This window comes from Argopecten irradians, chromosome 11, assembly GCF_041381155.1.
Source record: "Argopecten irradians isolate NY chromosome 11, Ai_NY, whole genome shotgun sequence".
Taxonomy (NCBI): Eukaryota; Metazoa; Mollusca; class Bivalvia; order Pectinida; family Pectinidae; genus Argopecten; species Argopecten irradians.
Window position 1 is genome coordinate 15,107,883 of NC_091144.1, and position 17,665 is coordinate 15,125,547.

General features: G+C 35.2%; 1 protein-coding gene across 1 annotated transcript; it reads right to left on the minus strand.

Annotated features, from left to right (window-relative positions):
• Positions 1–2,406: 2,406 nt before the first annotated feature.
• LOC138334832 (galactoside alpha-(1,2)-fucosyltransferase 2-like) lies at positions 2,407–9,054 on the minus strand. The gene is made up of 3 exons (XM_069283596.1): positions 8,952–9,054; positions 5,764–5,836; positions 2,407–4,313 (listed from the first exon to the last, which is right to left on the minus strand). The coding sequence occupies exons 1-3, from the start codon at positions 9,009–9,011 to the stop codon at positions 3,361–3,363; spliced, it is 1,086 nt and encodes a 361-aa protein (XP_069139697.1). The 5' UTR covers positions 9,012–9,054; the 3' UTR covers positions 2,407–3,360.
• Between the last annotated feature and the right edge of the window lie 8,611 nt (positions 9,055–17,665).

The window sequence follows — 17,665 nt, forward strand, 5'->3', positions numbered from 1 at the left end:
TAAAAAATATATATAATTAATACATGTATCTATACTTTGCAATCTAGTATGATTTATGATCAGAAAATTATAACAAAAATTTTTGTGATATAAGACATTAAATTCTGTACAATAAGGCAACAATTATTTCATCATTTGAACTCTTAGGAATGTTAGCATTTAAAGTGAACAGTCGGGCAAGGATGGCTAAAGTCGGTAAAATTGTGTGAATGTATCCAATATAATTTCTTATGAAATAGAAAAATAAAATCTCTCGCCAAAATCTGTCTGCGTGCGAAGAAATTAATTTAAAGTATAGGAATCCTAAAATGTCCTCCCGGCTGACTATGTCCGTGGTTACATTTCCAAGCAGCCTCGCTTTCAATGCTTTCAACTTTCTTTACTTTAATGGTCAGAACTGGGAAACTAAGCAGAACTTGACCGTCGTGTTAATATGTGAGAACTTTTGGAAGGCCATATGAACGCATTTAGACTGGTTTTCTTTGCCCGACTATTCAAAAAAATTCTAACAGTATATATAAATTCACATGTACCGTATAGTGATGTAAATAAAACACTACATGTATCAGGTAATTAATTAACTGTAGCTAAACTACAGAATGAGAAAGATCATATACATATCTGGATTTTTGTTCATGATACAGTAGTAAATTATTGTACATATTGTAACAAAAAAGTATCACATAAGCATATAGACAACAGCTCCCATATAATGAGATAAAAAAAAAAATAAAGTTTAAATACAATACCGTTGTAGACCGAATCAGTATTAAGCACACAGGGCACTTAAAATATTGAACTAAATAAGGGGGCGCTTAAAGGGACAATTCAGTCTAAGAGTACATCAAAATTTGCACATACATTTGTACATGTATTTCGGAAAAAAATTACCAGTTCTAACCAAAATTAGATGAGTTGGTTTTACTGTGATATGTTCTTGTCTAAAACTAATTGCATCAACTCCTCAGTGGATATGTATTGTATTTGTTTAACGTACGTGACTTTGACTCCGGTATGGGAACAGAGTACATTATGTACCTGCTTAATCGTATTGATCTACGATTTGGAATTTCAACGGCACCAATCAAAATTCTTAACAATGTCATGAAATTTGTCAATATTTCTTGTTACACATTTCATAGAACGTAGAACAATACATTTATATCATATCTTGCTTAGTGGTTATGTACATAACAGAATTAGCTTCACTGAATTGTCCCTTTAATGGAAACAAATTTCGACTTGCTTTCATAAAATTATTCTACAAAGTAAGTCGTAAATAAATTTTCAAAAGATATTCATAAGGAAACCCACCGTCCTAATATTTTCAGTCTGCATTTAATTCAAAGTGAAATTGTATATGGATGGTGGTGCTTATTTGGGTTAAAAATACTGTAACTACCAGTGTTCGAAATTAATGCCTGTCCGTCTGCCCGGCAATTTTATAGTAGGGCAGACTTTTGCCATGTAACTGGTCCTTGCCTGGTAATTATAACTTTTTGGTCCAGATAGAGTACTAAAGATATATACAAAACCAAAATAGCAATAGCATTGTAGAATGGTTGAAGATAAAATTGTACAAAATAAAAATTTTGTAATTATAATGCTCCGGTTTTCAGTAAACTTTGTTGAGAATGCACAATACTAAAACAGACATGTGGATATTTAAAGATGCTCCACCGCTGACAAATGGTATTTTTTCACTATAAAAAACAGGAGCAGACGATTTAGTATTTTTCTTCAGTTACAAAAGTTACATGTACTTACTTTACACCATTACTTGTACAACCATCAAAAAGTTTGAGCTCCTAATTTTACTTCAAGTTAAAAATATGAAAAATAATTAATTGCATCCCGAAAAAAATCTGTGACACTATATCCTATATGGAATGAAGTACTGATTGCGCATGCACCAAAGGCGAAATAAATTATTTTATATTATTTTTTGTGTTAATTAGGCATATATATACACGATTAAACACCAATTATTGTTCAAATGATTAACATCATTTATGCTCTGTCGGCGGTGGAGCATCTTTAAACTACAAGGATGAATTGTAACTTTGTAAGGACCAGTAACTTTCAGTCAGGACCAGTAACTTTTAGGGTTAACCTATCCTTAGGACCAGCTGGAAAAAATCCTTATGGGAGAACACTGGTGTACGTAACTACAAATGTATTTGGGACTAGTTGTCTATATAAAATCTTTTTAAGTTTAAATATAATTATAACTTTTGGGGACTAGCTGTCTATAGAAAATCTTCTATAACTATACGGTGTATACATATTTGGATATGTAAATATATGATATGTTTGGTTCATTTCAAGGTTACAAATTGATTCATATATATGGTCATTTTTGGTATGAATTGATTAGTTTATAAGAATATCACAAGATCATATGACATTATGTTGCCTATTTAACAGATATCCAAATTACAATATAAATCTCTGTTGTTACCATATGAAGTAACAGAATATCACTAATGTCAAATGGCAAAACTCGTATATTAATTTTGTACATCTGTACATTGTATATTAACAAAAAGTCTTACACAACAAATTTAAATCTTGCCTTAGTCTAGTGCTGAAACTTCATTAAGGCTAAGGATGTAGATCTCTGTTCTGACATAATTGAAATATCTTTATTACTGTATAACCAGTTAATTGTTTTTGCGGACCAAAATTTTTGTGATTTGATCCGACAACATGAAAATCAAATAATCACTACGGGGGGTGGAGGCGCAACATCCTGGGATATGGAAAATGTAGAAATTCTTGATGGAACCGGCTGTGGATCCAAAACAATACAGAGGCCTAGCTCCTTAAAATCTAGGTAAATATGTAAAAGAGCGAGTACTACCGTGTTGGACTCGCTCTTTTACATATGAAAATCAAATGTTAGCGATTTAAAATTTTTTTGCAATATGGATTTAAGGTTAGATATCTTTCAACCATTTTTTTGTTATTTCGTAGATCAAATGTTCACAATCATAGCGATTTTATTAAAGGCTCACTACCTTTCCAAAATGACTTTTGATTTTTTAAAATGGGAATGTAAAATGAGATTGATATTTTACAGTGCCACAAAATGCTCATTTTCATAATGCGGGTTGTATTATGTTTCAGGCCGTCATCCTAATTACTGAGCATTAGTGGATTATCACTGTGCCAGATGGCAAAATAGCAGAATGAATCTTAAAGTAAACATAGATAACGCATTTGTGTGGTGTTGTAACCTTATCTTATCAACATAAGTTTTCTTACGCTATTATAGTCTTATACAAACTTTTGTTTTTGTTTTAGAAAGGTCATAGGCCTTTAAATACCTGCATTTATCACTAATATGACAGGATTATCTTAGGCCAATCCAATCCAGCCTGGGTAGAAATGTTCCCTTGTATCGTTGTGGAATTGTTTACTAAAGTCAGATCCAGGAACAAAAGGATGCTTATAGTATAACGTTGTGCCGTTCGTCAAGAAAGCAGACCACCATCCGAAGGTTCCGACAGTCATAATCGTATGATTGGTCAACGACAGTAAAGCCATGTCTGTCTCGGGCTTGTTTCCTTCCGAATAATACACATCATGGTACTTTTCGAATGTTGTTCGTGCCCATGGTATATCGTTTGAACACACAATAAAGACTGGGTTTTTATGCTTGGCACGGAAATAACTAGTAGCTTTATGTAAATATTCTTCAGTTGCTGTTGTGTAACCAAAGTCTATGAATGTCTTTGATCTCAGATAATCTCCACGTCGAACATGAATGCCTACTAGAATATCTCCGGCTGCAATGTTGCTACCACTTTGTTTTATGATACTATGTAAGATTGCTTCTGCAGTTTTTCTGATGTGACTTTGAAATCGGAAGCTATTCCTAATTTGGTATTCATAATCTTTCCAATATTTCCAGGACTGAAAATAACCATGCAGACGAATATCTTGGCCTTTGTCTAATTTTTCAAACTTCGAGTCATATGCACAGTCCCATTCATCTTCGTATTTACTAAAACAAGAACAAGCTCTGGAGTCATATTTATAAAGATCAGGCGAAGTAAAATCAATTTCAAATGTTGATCGCAGTATATTCTCTGTATCAGCCTCTGATATCATTGGAAATAGTTCTTTGTTCCTTGTAAAAGCAAACAAAAATGCATACTGGAACATTTGGTTAGCTAGTCTGCCCCGAAGTGGTACACATGCAAAATGGGGCCTATCCACTCCCTTCCAGTCATTCCAATAAAGTCTAAAGCATGTCCAGTACTGCACAAACACTATCAAAAATAATACTGTAGCAACAGCCAGGCATACTGAAAAGTTAAAAAGAAGTTATAAACAATACTGCTGTGAAAATTAAACATACTGAAAATTAAGATTAGGATACCATGTACCGTTTATTTTGATGCCTTGCATTATAAATGAAGAATTGACTATAGACCTAAACGATCATAAATTTCAAAAGTTTCTCTGAATTTGTCACTCTCAAAACCTCATTTAGTATATATATATACCCATGCATTCTTGTAAGTAGAGGTTAAAAAATATTTGTTTTCCAATATTTAAACATTGAGTTTTCATACATGTACTGATCCAACTTTCGTGAAGCAAATTTTAAAGCAAGAGATCCCAGAGGGATCTTGGTGCCCAACAAAGATTAATGTATATATGACAATTGAAAGAGGGATTGTTTCTCTACTTTTCAAACTTCAACTATCAAAATCCAATATGGCGGCCTGTCATCCATCTTGTTGACCATTTGCAGGTTCCAAAATACAATATGCACAACTAGGACACTATAGGAACCTGCATATGAAATACGAGACCAATCTCTTCTGTTCATGCTCTCTGAGAAATAGCAGTAACAAACTTCAGCATCCAAAATCCAAATGGCGACAATCAGCCATCTTGTTGACAGATCGTTCCCAAAATGCAATATGCACACCTGGGCCCAAGGGCAACCTACATATATGAAATATGAGAAATATCCCATCAGTACTTTCTGAGAAATAGTGATATAAGTTTTATAAGTTTCAACTATCAAAATCCATGATGGCTTTCTGAGAGAAAATACTTTCTAACAAATAGCGATAACAAGAATTGTAACGAATGGAAGAATGGAAAGACAGATGAACCACTGACAAAATGTGATTTCAAAGCCCACCGTCTGATGATGATGGGCTAAAAATCTAACTCTTGTCAAGTTCTTGTTTATTTTGAAAAATTGGGTCTGAGGATTGTTGCTTTAATGTTCCTCCCCCTCCCCCCCCCCCTGCCCAGCTCTTTAACAGTTCTCCGCCCTCCCCCACTTCTTCAACAGTTTGATGCCAGGATTATACCGTTAATCATGTGACTCTAGTTAATTGTCTAGCATCCATTTTAATTCATTACCTCAACTAAATCTGACAATTCTGTGTTTGCATATTACAGAGTTACCTCCCTTGTGTGTATAAGTATACATTGAGACGTTAACATTACCATATTTTGTGAGCTCAATTTGCATACTTTTCTCTGAAAAGTTAATGTTATGTGAACTGACTTCCAACATGATATATCTACTAACAAGGGCAGATTACTCTTTAATATGCAAACAAAGAAAATATGCTACAATGTAAATAGTTCAAAAATTCTCTGAACAGCCACAAAACTTCACCATCCTTGGTCAAAGGTGAAAATCACATTCACATATATTGGGTTTCTTATTTCGCAAAAAAAAAAAAAAAAAAATCATATGACTTGCACGCTTGCATTTATTGTACTTACATACAGACTTATTAAAGCCTGTTCTCATTCTGATCCGCATCCCAGCTAATTTCATTACATCTGGACTGGAAATCTACAAATTAAACCAAATGATTCATCACTATATAATAGACAAATGCATGGGTATACCTTGCAATGAAACAAAAGAAACCTTAAGAAAATGCTTACAGCTATTTGCTCTTGATTTTTTTTTTTTTTTTTTTTTTTTTTAAGAAAGGACTATACAGATAGCCCTTGAAGTAGATCAGTGATTTTTCTAAATTTGACATTTTAATTATGAAAAGTATAATTTGCTTCCATCAAACCTGTGATTTTTGAAATTTTCGTCATTTTGACCCTGTTTGGTCCTGCCCCTCTGATCCCCCAGGGGGTCAGCGTGGACCGATATGGATGTTAAAATGCTATATCTAAGGTCATAATTCTAATTAAGTTTGACTCATTTCCTATGAAAATTGAGCAAATAATGCTCAAAAATGTGTTTTCCTTATTTAAACTATAGTAAACTTGACTCCCTCCCCAGGGGGAACGTGAGACCCCTGGGTCATATTCATATATAATTCACATACCATTTCCACAATTTCAGAAGAAGATTTTTGAAATTTTAGTCAATTTACCCCTTTTGGCCCCTCCAACAGACCCCTGGAGGGAGACCATATAAGCAAAATTTCATTGAAATTTCTTCAGCAGTTTTGGAGACGAATTTGAAAATGTAAATTGCTTACGGACATATGAAAAAGGACGCATAACGGACAAAGACGGACAAAAGGTCATTTAAATTTTAATAAGACTTTGTCTCAGGTGACCTAGAAATATTAAAAAAAGAGGTAATAAACTGTTAAAAATTCTGTTGCACTATATCTTATGAAGTACTGATAGTGCATGAACCAAAAGCAAACTAAATCATTTTATATGTATATTTAACACATATAAGGCCCTCACAATTAAATATCTGTCACTGTTCAAATGATGAGTATGGTTTAACTCATATAAGGCCCACACAATTAAATATCTGTTACTGTTCACATGATGAGTATAGTTTAACTCATATAAGGCCCACACAATTAAATATCTTTTACTGTTCAAATGATGAGTATCGTTAACGTTTATGCTCTTTCTGTAATGGAGCATCTTAAGTTACATAAGAGGAATTAAACTAGAAATATGTCTGTTAGAAATTAACTGCTTGCTAACTTCTTCCTAAAACTTTAATTTCCAGTACAATATGCATCTATACGGCTCCTGCTGTGAGATATTAAATTGCACATACAAACCTGTAATAACTAATTAATAAATAACCCGCAGATATATAACACCAAGCTTATATGAAATTATCCTTATCAACAGGTGCACTATCGCTCATTACCCTTGGGACTATTGCAAGGAGATGGTTTACGTCCTTGATGTATTGTAATACTTTCCTTTACTTCAACTTAACTATAAATGTTAAACTATTTTGAACTTTGTTAATTGCATTCTTTGTTACATAGAAGTTTGTTTATTATCTTATTGATATTGATACGATAGACTTGTTTCGCTGTTGATATGATAGACTTGTTTCGCTGTTGATATGATAGACTTGTTTCGCTGTTGATATGATAGACTTGTTTTGCTGTTGATATGATAGACTTGTTTTGCTGTTGATACGATAGACTTGTTTTGCTGTTGATACGATAGACTTGTTTTGCTGTTGATACGATAGACTTGTTTCGCTGTTCAAAATTGTCGTCCGATACAGCACTGTCCAGTCTCTGTGCAAGTGGTGACTTATAAATTACCTGTGTCATGCTTGAATGCCTTTCTGGTCAGTGGTGTACATTAGATCTAGAGCTCATGCACCTCAACTGATATTTATAAAGTTTTTTATTCTGTTTGCTTTTCTTACACAAAGGCTGGTGTAAATCAATAAATATATTAGATTATTAAAACCCGTCTATCGGTCACAGGGGCTAGTAAGAAATAGTGCAACGTACACTAAGGACCTAGGATGATGTGAAATAAATCAAATATATTCTACTAAATAACGCTGTTAATGTCTTTTGTCTGTACTAAAAGTTAATAAATATCTGTTTCGTCACTTTCTTTTATTGACTACATAAACCTGATTTACATTGTGTTGTTCCCGAAGTTTCCAAATTTGATTAAATGCTTAGAATATCGTGACCGATGCAAGAGTTTATATGATACCCCGCTTGAAGTTTACACAAAACGAATGTGTTTAGCAATGTCTAATGTCACTTCTGTTAATTTACAGAAGAACATCGCTGACAGGTATCTCTTATATTTGAAAGGTTGGTGTCACTAAATCACAGCGAAATCTATTAAACGGTAAAAGACATTGACTTCCGGTACATGTATCACGTGCGCAGTTGGAATCTGCGCATAGCGGATGTACACAGACTCCGAACCCAACAAGAAAAACAATAGTGCGAGGGTACCCTTGCACTAAAAACATAAATCAACATGCATGTTAACTATGTATAATAATAGTGTAGCAGCTGATATAAAATGTAGCGGCCAAGCCTGGATTTCGAACCCAAGACCTCCAAACACTATAGCCGAATGCTCTAGCCAACAACTGAGCTTACCTGGACACCGATTTTACACTAGTATTTTAATGAATGTCCTTGTGCGAACTGTGAAACTATTATGGCCAATGGCTGTACATATATAGTCATGTATGTGCAGTATTGTGTCTAAGTGGGTAGAAATTATATATTTTTGCTGAATGGGACAGATTGTCTCCCCTTGGAAAGATTAGATTGAGGGAACTGATTGTCTCCCCTTTACCGGTAATTAAAGAAGCTACATGTATTAGAGTCTACTAGCTGTCAATATGAGCATATTTTATTGCTATTTTATATTTAACAGTGTGATCTTCTCGTGAAATTTAGTTAAGAACTAACTGTTTTTAGGCCAGTTATTTATTTGTCACTCAGTATAATATTTGAATTTTGACATTTGGAGAAATAAAATATCTGACTCATTTTGATATACCTATATATTTTGTACGTAGATAGATGATAACGACACGCACACTAGTTGTCCTCGTGCAAGCTTTACTCAAAATACCCTGATCGATTGGTGGATTGGTGCACGTGTGGTTATTGTGACTTTCCTTCAGTTTTAATCTGTTTTTCTTGATGTCCATTTAAACTGGACAAAACCTTATTTTTGATGATTTTACGTACCTCACGACAGCGTTGATGGAACAAAAACAAAGCCGGTGAAATGGTCACAACCTTGAACATGCGGGGCTGTGGTCAAGCACAGCAACACACAGACGATTTCCGGCCAGAGTTGTCTTTCCTTGCCAAAAAAAACTACAACTGTACTACAGTATTTGTACACTAACCACATTTATGATATTATCTTTCGGACAAATGACGGAACTGTACAGCACAATATAATTATTTTTCTGTATTTAAACGAAACTGTTTCATTTTGGGATGCAGTATTTTGGATAAAAATATAGTTTTAGGACAGAACATATGGGGGCAAGTAGAGTTAGTTCCCTTAGAAGAACTCTCAAAATGGCGTCAACAGCACTGCTCCGTTCTTGCAGGGGTAAATATATTCATTTTAATGTTAGTAATATGCGTTTAAAACTTATCAACAACTAATAATTAAATTTTGATTGAAATCTTAAAATGATTTATCAGTCCATGTTATTCTAAAACTCTTTAAGTGATGCTTTATTGTCCATTTGTTTCAAGGTCACTCGTGTAATTTTCGGCTGCTTCGATTCGATGTCATGCATCAGCTGTTTGCGGGTTTTATAATATTCTTTGAAGTTACGTTATGTCTTTATTAATTTTCTGCATCAATCAGAAGTTGCTTGCATGTATTCAGTTTATGCATGTATCAGAAAAATGGCTCACGTGACGAATTTCGACTGTCCTCTTATAAGCGATAATATATTTCATAAATCACCTGTGACTAAGGAAATGGGTAAATGTTACATTTTTTTTTCTATCATATCATGGATATTAGCATACGCAATGAGAGAAGACAAGTATTGGCACACAAAATACTTAGATATTTTTTATATAATTGATTTTATCATTGTCACAAACTATGCTGGCAGATACGTTACCAACAAATAAAAGCATGTACACAATTGATATATTTTTTAATTTCCATGTTTTGTTCGTGATAATGAACTTTATTAATATGTATACTAACTTTTACTTTTATGACATGGACACATCCATTAACAATGAAATGGACAGGTGCGATCTCATCTTGAAAATATACATGTTACGCAACGACATCAACAGATACGTTACTACTATTTACTTGATTACATAAGATGCCACTTTCCCACAGAAAAAAATTCACATCACAGTTTGAAAAGTATATAATACTAAGTGTTACAATGTTTGTCGTTATGGTGTCATTTCAATGATGAGAGGGGTTAGTGTCGGTCAGTACGTTACTGACAGATACGTTACGGAAAAATACCCATATCAAGTTAAAAAACAATTTTAGATTAAGCTGAAAATATTTCAACCTTAAAGTGTACACGGAACGGAAAATAATATTTAGATATGTTATTCTCTTTGATCTCCTGACAAGAATGTTGAAAACCGCATCAAAATCGGCCGCTTCAGTACCCAGATACCACCCTCCAAAGTGCTCGGTTTTTTACCTGTATATCGACTGCTAATCAGGGAATCGGCCGCTCACGCTGATTCGGGGAATAACCGGATGTGACGTCACGGGGACAACGGCAGTTGGGAGATTGAATTTATGATATATAATTCGTATATAGCTGTAACAAGTCTCTCTTCCTTTTAAAGCTACCTGTACATGTATACCGACATGTGTTATTTTAACAATCTTCAACGGTACATTTTTTGGTCATATAGATTATCATTATTGGTATTCAATAATGATCGATATTGACCAAAATTCACTAAGAATGCATATCCAAAATCTAGCAACTATCAGAAATATCAAAATTCTGACATTGTGCATTATATTTGCATTGTTCTTTCTCAACATGCGTCGATATGCACGATGTGTAAAATGTCATACATGTAACCAGAAACATATATACAAGACAACACTATATGTAGAGGTGACCTTTGACCCCTTCTAATTACCATGTCATCGTAAACACTCGACATGTTGTACCAAACTGATAGTTTATTTCTGTATCCGACGTCTTCTAACCTGGTAATAGACGCCCATCCACCACACTGTAATAGACGTCTCCTTAACCTTGCGTGCCCCCTCCTCGTGATCGACACTTGACAGGTACAAGGTGTGAAGAAGAACGCGCAGAAACTTCACCAGCACAAACACGTGCGAAGCGCGCGGAGAAATATCTACATCTGACAATCACAACACTGTATGTGTATTGTGAGCGTACTGAAAGCATTATAGGATTTCTTACACAAATAAACCTTCTACACATCAAAAAAGTATGCCTTTAACCGTATGTTGTGTATTTCCATAGGACAAAAACAGTCCGCGAAATAAAAACCCTTTTATAAATTCCAATAAACCCCAACGCAAAGCATTCTTAAGCAGTTTTTTTTGAAATACCTAAATCTCTTTTTGTTTGACAAAATGATCCCGACATCTTATTCTTTCTAATTATCGGCACGTGCAATGAATCTCACGTCCATGACTCTCATCCATAAAAATGTTGTGGTGCTGAGACAGGGAGGATTATGGGTCGAGTCACGTGACTACATGTTTCGCGACCTATATCGAAAAACTGTCAATATTGCCACATAAAAGCGGCCGGATGAACAAAATCGTGGCTATGTGAAAGGGTCTAGGATAATGGGTCTGTAGAACCGGACACAGTCACCTAGATCAGAATATCGTTGCAGAGCTCGTTGAAAAGTAGTCCAGTAAGATATGTATGTATGTAATAATATATATCAATCCTCTACAACTGGAGATCAACATATACTGAAATCATGAACGATCGGTAATAAGGATATATATGGTTATAGATATAGACTAGGTTAATTGAAGTAAATGGCTTATTGGGCTTGTGTTCTGTACAGTAGCAATACTAATGGACAACACCTGGAAATGAAAAATCAGTTCACATCAATAATGTTCTTAAAATATTTAAACTTCACTTTTAAATTGTGTCATAAAATGTATTATTATAATAATAAGGTCTTTGATGCTACGGCGATTCCTACTTTAAGCAATTTTTATAGAAAATCAAACAAAAAAGCAACCAAACCAAAATATATTCAAATATAGTTCATCTAATAGAACACGCTCAGATTAAGTGATAGACGTCATCTCATTGCTTAATTGGATTTTGGTCCTTAATGTACAGAATCCCGGCTTCAGTTGCGTAACCTTACACTGAAGGAAGATCGAGATAAGTTCCATGATCAACTTAACTTAGCAGGAATTCTTGTTTATGATATTGCTTGTATTACACTTTGAAAACGGAAAAAATATATCATTGTATGCATATTTTTTTCTCAGAATAGTTACGAGGGGTGTTCCAAAATTATTGTTACTTTGGTGATTTCTCTTTGATAGAAGTAATTCTGTTCATTTTACTTTGCCCTGTCCCTCGAAGTACACTGCATTTATGCATCGTTTCAACCGATCGATCTACTTTTGGAAACAGTTTTCTTACTCTTGAATAGGTATACTCATAAGATACTAGTAAATGGCAGAGCCAAGGGCATTTCTTGATTTATATTTTGTTCCAGACAGGTGAAATTTTAGTTTGGCGAACAAGAAAAAGTCAAAGGGGGTCAAGTCTGGTGAATATGCAGGGTGGGGGAGGACAGTGATCTTTTCTGCTTTCAAAAACTCCGTTACAATGCGCGCCTTGTGTGCTGGCGCATTATCATGTAAGAGCCTGAGGTACTTCAAACCTGTCTGTTGGCGGCGGCGTTTGTAGACTTTCTTAAGTTTTCGAAGTACAACGTCTCTATAATACTTCGCTTTGACAGTTTTGCCTTTTGGAACAGGGATTTGAATGATTGGACCCTTGGTATCAAAGAATATGACATACAAATCCTTCCTTTCGGTGCGTATTCTTTTAGCAATGCTAGGGCGCCAAGCGTTTTTGTTTACCCAGATTCGATTAGAGCATTTTCTTTTGGGTTCGAAAAAATACACCCATGTTTCATCACTTGTGACCAAATTATCAAAAGCCTTTTTGCTGTATTTTGGGTAATTCTTCAATAAGGGTTTGACTTTATCAACCCGGGACCTCTTTTGGTTGTCAGTAAGTAAATGGGGTATCCACCTGGCATTGATCTTGCCCAGCTTAAGATGTTTCTTTAAAATGCAATGAATACGTGCTAAAGACAAGCCTGTCATTTTAGCTAACTGCCGGACAGTGTACCTTGCATCTTTTTCAAGGATTTGCCGAATTAGTTCAATGTTATGCTTTGTTGTTGTTGTTGCAGGGCGACCTGTGTGGGCAGCATCTTTCGAGCAACCCACCGACAAATAGTCATATATGACATTTGACCCTTCCCATATATATCACACACCTCACGATGAATATCCACCGGCTTTAAGCCAAGTAGAGACCTACCTTTGATATAGGCCCTAATTTCAATTACGTTTTCAACTGTCTTTCCAACCATATTTGTATAGAGTGTAACGAATGCGCTACAAAACAATGTACACAGCGCCAAGGTCAGTGTAATTGTGAGCGAGATATTTACCTATATCACGCTTCAGATATCACGCTATCGCCACGAGGTAGTTTTAAGCCCATTTAGCACGATTTCCACGAGATATTGCGCAAGTAACATTAATTTCGGAATATCCCCCGTACGTTCATACAGCCGATATCTAAAATATTAAATGGTCAGTTTTGTTCGTCCACTTCAAATAGTGTCAAAGATAAAAACACGGGACATATGTGGGATGGTATCCGGTCGTCCATTTACAAACATCCGATCGCTAAGATTGGTTCCTCTTGGGAAAACAACTGTAAACTGATCGCATCTATAAACGGTTTTATCTTGATGGTCAAGCGTGACTTCGGACATATACATCAACCTTTATTTCCTAGATTCATCACGCGCCCATTAGCGATATTGACTGACCAACAGATGACCAACGCTTTCGATCGATTATAATCAAGACTCTATTTACTGCTAATTTAATTTATTTGCAATGATTTACTGTTCAACCTTTACGAGTTTCATAATTGATTGCCCCTGATAAGTAGGACACTAGCCCGACGGATTCAGCCTCCGGGTCAAAGATTGGGCTCTATAACTTCTTTCGCATGGGTAAATATATTTTGTAGTGTAAATTGTCTTTACGTTTGAGTGTCCTTACTCTATCAAGATTCTATAAATGTTCCAATCATGTAAGTTCATACATTGTATTTTATACAGGGATCCATAGACTATTCCATCTATCTACCTGGTATACGTTCATGAAATTATTTAGTTAATACAAAATGGGAAAAAGTGCAGTATGATGTAGCATTGATATGCTTACATGTATGTCTTATGCCCTAGAAGAAGCCGACAAAGAATTCGACAGAGCAAGGAGAGAAATGGAAAAAAGGAATAAGATAGATCGATGGGACATTTAAGATCGTATAGCAGCGAATCGATAAGGGCGTCGATGATATTTTGAAAGCTGTGGTTTCATGGTCAGGAGAGTGAAAGGAATTTTCACATGACTAAACAACATAGGAATAGAGGTTTGGTATGGAAAAGAAGAATGGAAGACACGGAGACGAAACTGCTAACATATATAGGTAGGCACCTGAGAAAGTAAAGCAACATATATGTTCCGTATTTGCATATTACATATTTATCGTCCCTGCCCAGCAGGTAGGGCGTTAGAATATTACCTGCTGCCCCTATTGCAAGATCGTAAAAGGCGACTTAATTTAGATCTTAAGATCTTATCTTTTGTCTTCTTCCTAACTGACTTTATCTTTCCTAATGCCTCCCTTGACACCGCCTCATTTTTGGCCTTGAGTTGAGCGTTCGCTCCTATGAGGTAGGCGCTGGGTTCTGTCCCATGGCCGAGACACATCAAAGTCTATAAAAGTGGTAGTTTCTGCTCCTGCTTAGCGCTCAGCATACAGGGAGTGGGACGACTGGTTCGCCCGTTGTCAGTATAATGTGACCAGGTGGGGTGTGTTACTTGGTATCTTCGGCAGCATGCTTCAGTGATATAGCACTATAAAAAGGGCAACAGTTCCAATATACAAGAAGACACAACACTAACATACCGCAGTGTCCCAAAACACGTATTTCGCACTTCACACACGCTACACACTGCATACATGGGAGACCGTCCTTTCATGACCATGGCCATAAATAGGACGTTAATATAATAAATAAAAACAAGAAAATTACGGATAGGTATTGATTGTGCACCATTTGTTTGAGTATTACGTCATACTTTTCAGAGAGTGGAATATAACTCTGAAATGGACAATCAAGACACATCGAAACAGTACTGTTTCTCAGAAAAAAAAAGTTCAGGACAGTGAGAAGGGAAATACCAAAAAAGGGAATAAAAAGGGACAAGTAAAGGATGCCGAAGTTTATAGTAAAGTAATTATGTTCCATTTTGTAGAGAGATTTCTCGGAAACAAAAGATTCAAACAGTTGGACTCTGACTCAAAGAAGTTACCTTGTAGTTGTAGAATTGAAGAATATCCTAGAAAACCTTATAATGCCCAAATACTTGATGCGATAAGTTTTACTGTTGTTAACACTATCACGGGCATGTCAGTGTCCTCTTTTGACAGACTCGAGCATGTTTACGTGAAAGCGTCGATTTTGAGCAGAAGCCAACAAAAAACTAATTATCGTGTCGGAGACGTATCGAGAATCCGGGCTAGGTGAGAGAGCCGTTTATCTCGGAGGTGACCTACTATTCGAATCAATACATTTTGGTGGCGGTAAAAAAGCACAGCGTAATTACTATCGATTTTACTAACTCGCGTAATTTCTAGTGCTATGTCATTGATAATGTAGGCAAATATACTTAAAACGCACCAGTGATTGGTCATTCTATCGATCACTGATGCACGTGCTGATTCTATTTATAACACTCGACATTTGTAGCCTATCCTACTAGATACTCCGTTCAATGTATTTTGGTTTTGTATTTTGATGTCATTGACAAAAAGCCAAAAAGATAAAATTCGATTGACAATTTTCCGGAAATTGTAACGGAAAGTGTGCATGTCTGTGATATGTCCATGTGCATGTCTGTCTGACGTCCATTTTGATAAGTTTAAAAGTTTACTTTTTCCACTCATAATGCGATAATGGCGTTGCCGTTTGCAACGTTGTTTCTGATTAGCTGCTACAACGGCGGAATGATTTCATAGAAAAAAGAGTTCCTCAATAAATGAAGAAGTGATCTATTGTAGATAGTTAATTTGAATAGATTTGATTTTTTAGTTATGGAGATATATAACACAAACATCTGATTGTACTATTAAGTCGGCCATATACCTTTGATTTGAGATTAAGAATAACCGACTTTTACTACTTTTACATTTTATAATAAGCGTGCCGGCTTTGTTTGTCCGTCTATTTGAGACATTTCACAGCCCCGTGACACTGGAACACTCCATACAGTAACAGAAGGAAAGATCTAAGATTAGCGCAGACCAGAAAATATTTTCATGTAAGAAAAAAAAACTTGCAACATCAATGGACTAAACCTACATTAACATGTCAAAAACTGTATACTTAGAAATGGATATAAATGATATAGTGTATAAATGCATTGCCATGCCCTATATACCATTAGCCTGCTATGAACTGGTTCATTTCATCAAGTTGTATATTTTCGTTTATTCTCCCAAAGACTACGAACAAATGTTTGAAATGTCTTTTTCAAATGTTGATCCATAATATATTATGCATTGTATACTACATATTGCGATAGCTAGAAGAACATTTAAAGAAATTATAATTCTAAAATGTCAATCTCTCTGCCTAGTTTTATACTATTTACGTCCACCATTGCTACAAGCAGTGAACAAAACTTTACCAATCCCACTGTTTCTCTATATGCCTGTTTTGCATTTGGATGAAATAAAAAATTTGAAATGTTCTCTCGTCTATTTGTTTCTGTCACCTGTTATCTGATTTCCAATTATTTTCTGTCAATAACAGATCCAGGCCATTTACCAGTGATATAAGACACTGCCGATATGGGAAACAGTAAGTCAGTGTATTGTCACTTCCAAGAGAAACATTAAGATTTCTTATTAAACTTTCAATTATTTTGTACCTGATGTTCCTGAGATATCCTGGCAGAGAAATTTAATGGGTACGATATTATTCTAATTTCAGACATTGTGATTTATATGAGTAGTTGCATTGAAGGGGAGGTAACTCGAAGAAAAGAAGCGGTATGAGAGGCTAGGAGGAGAAAGAGGTGGATAATCGCCCCTTAAATTTATTGAGTAGGGGATATAAGTACTGTCTAATTCATGTTTTTGTCACCCTCCCCACTTTTTCACATGTATTTAAAATAGTGCATTTTTTTATCTTTTATGAAGGTGATCTATCGCACCTAGCTTAGCTTGTCAAAATATTTTACCCGTGTCCATAAATCGAATGATAACTTGGATCTCATGGATAAGTCATGTTGACAAAACTAGGTGATTGATGGCGGAGAAGAATTTTATAAATATTAAGTAATTGTAATATCATAGTTATAAGTCCTCACTGAAGTATATATACATTTTACGTCCGTTTCAAATATAAAGTATCGCTTGTCTACCCCGGATGTCACAGGAGTTACCATATGTTGGTAAAGACAGGTCTCCGGATCATACAGGTTTATTCTTATACACATTAAGGAAAATGTCATAAAATTACATCAGAATAAAGAGGATTCGGATTATAAAATGGTCGGGTTTTGTACTTAGAAATATTGAAAATAATTAAGAATA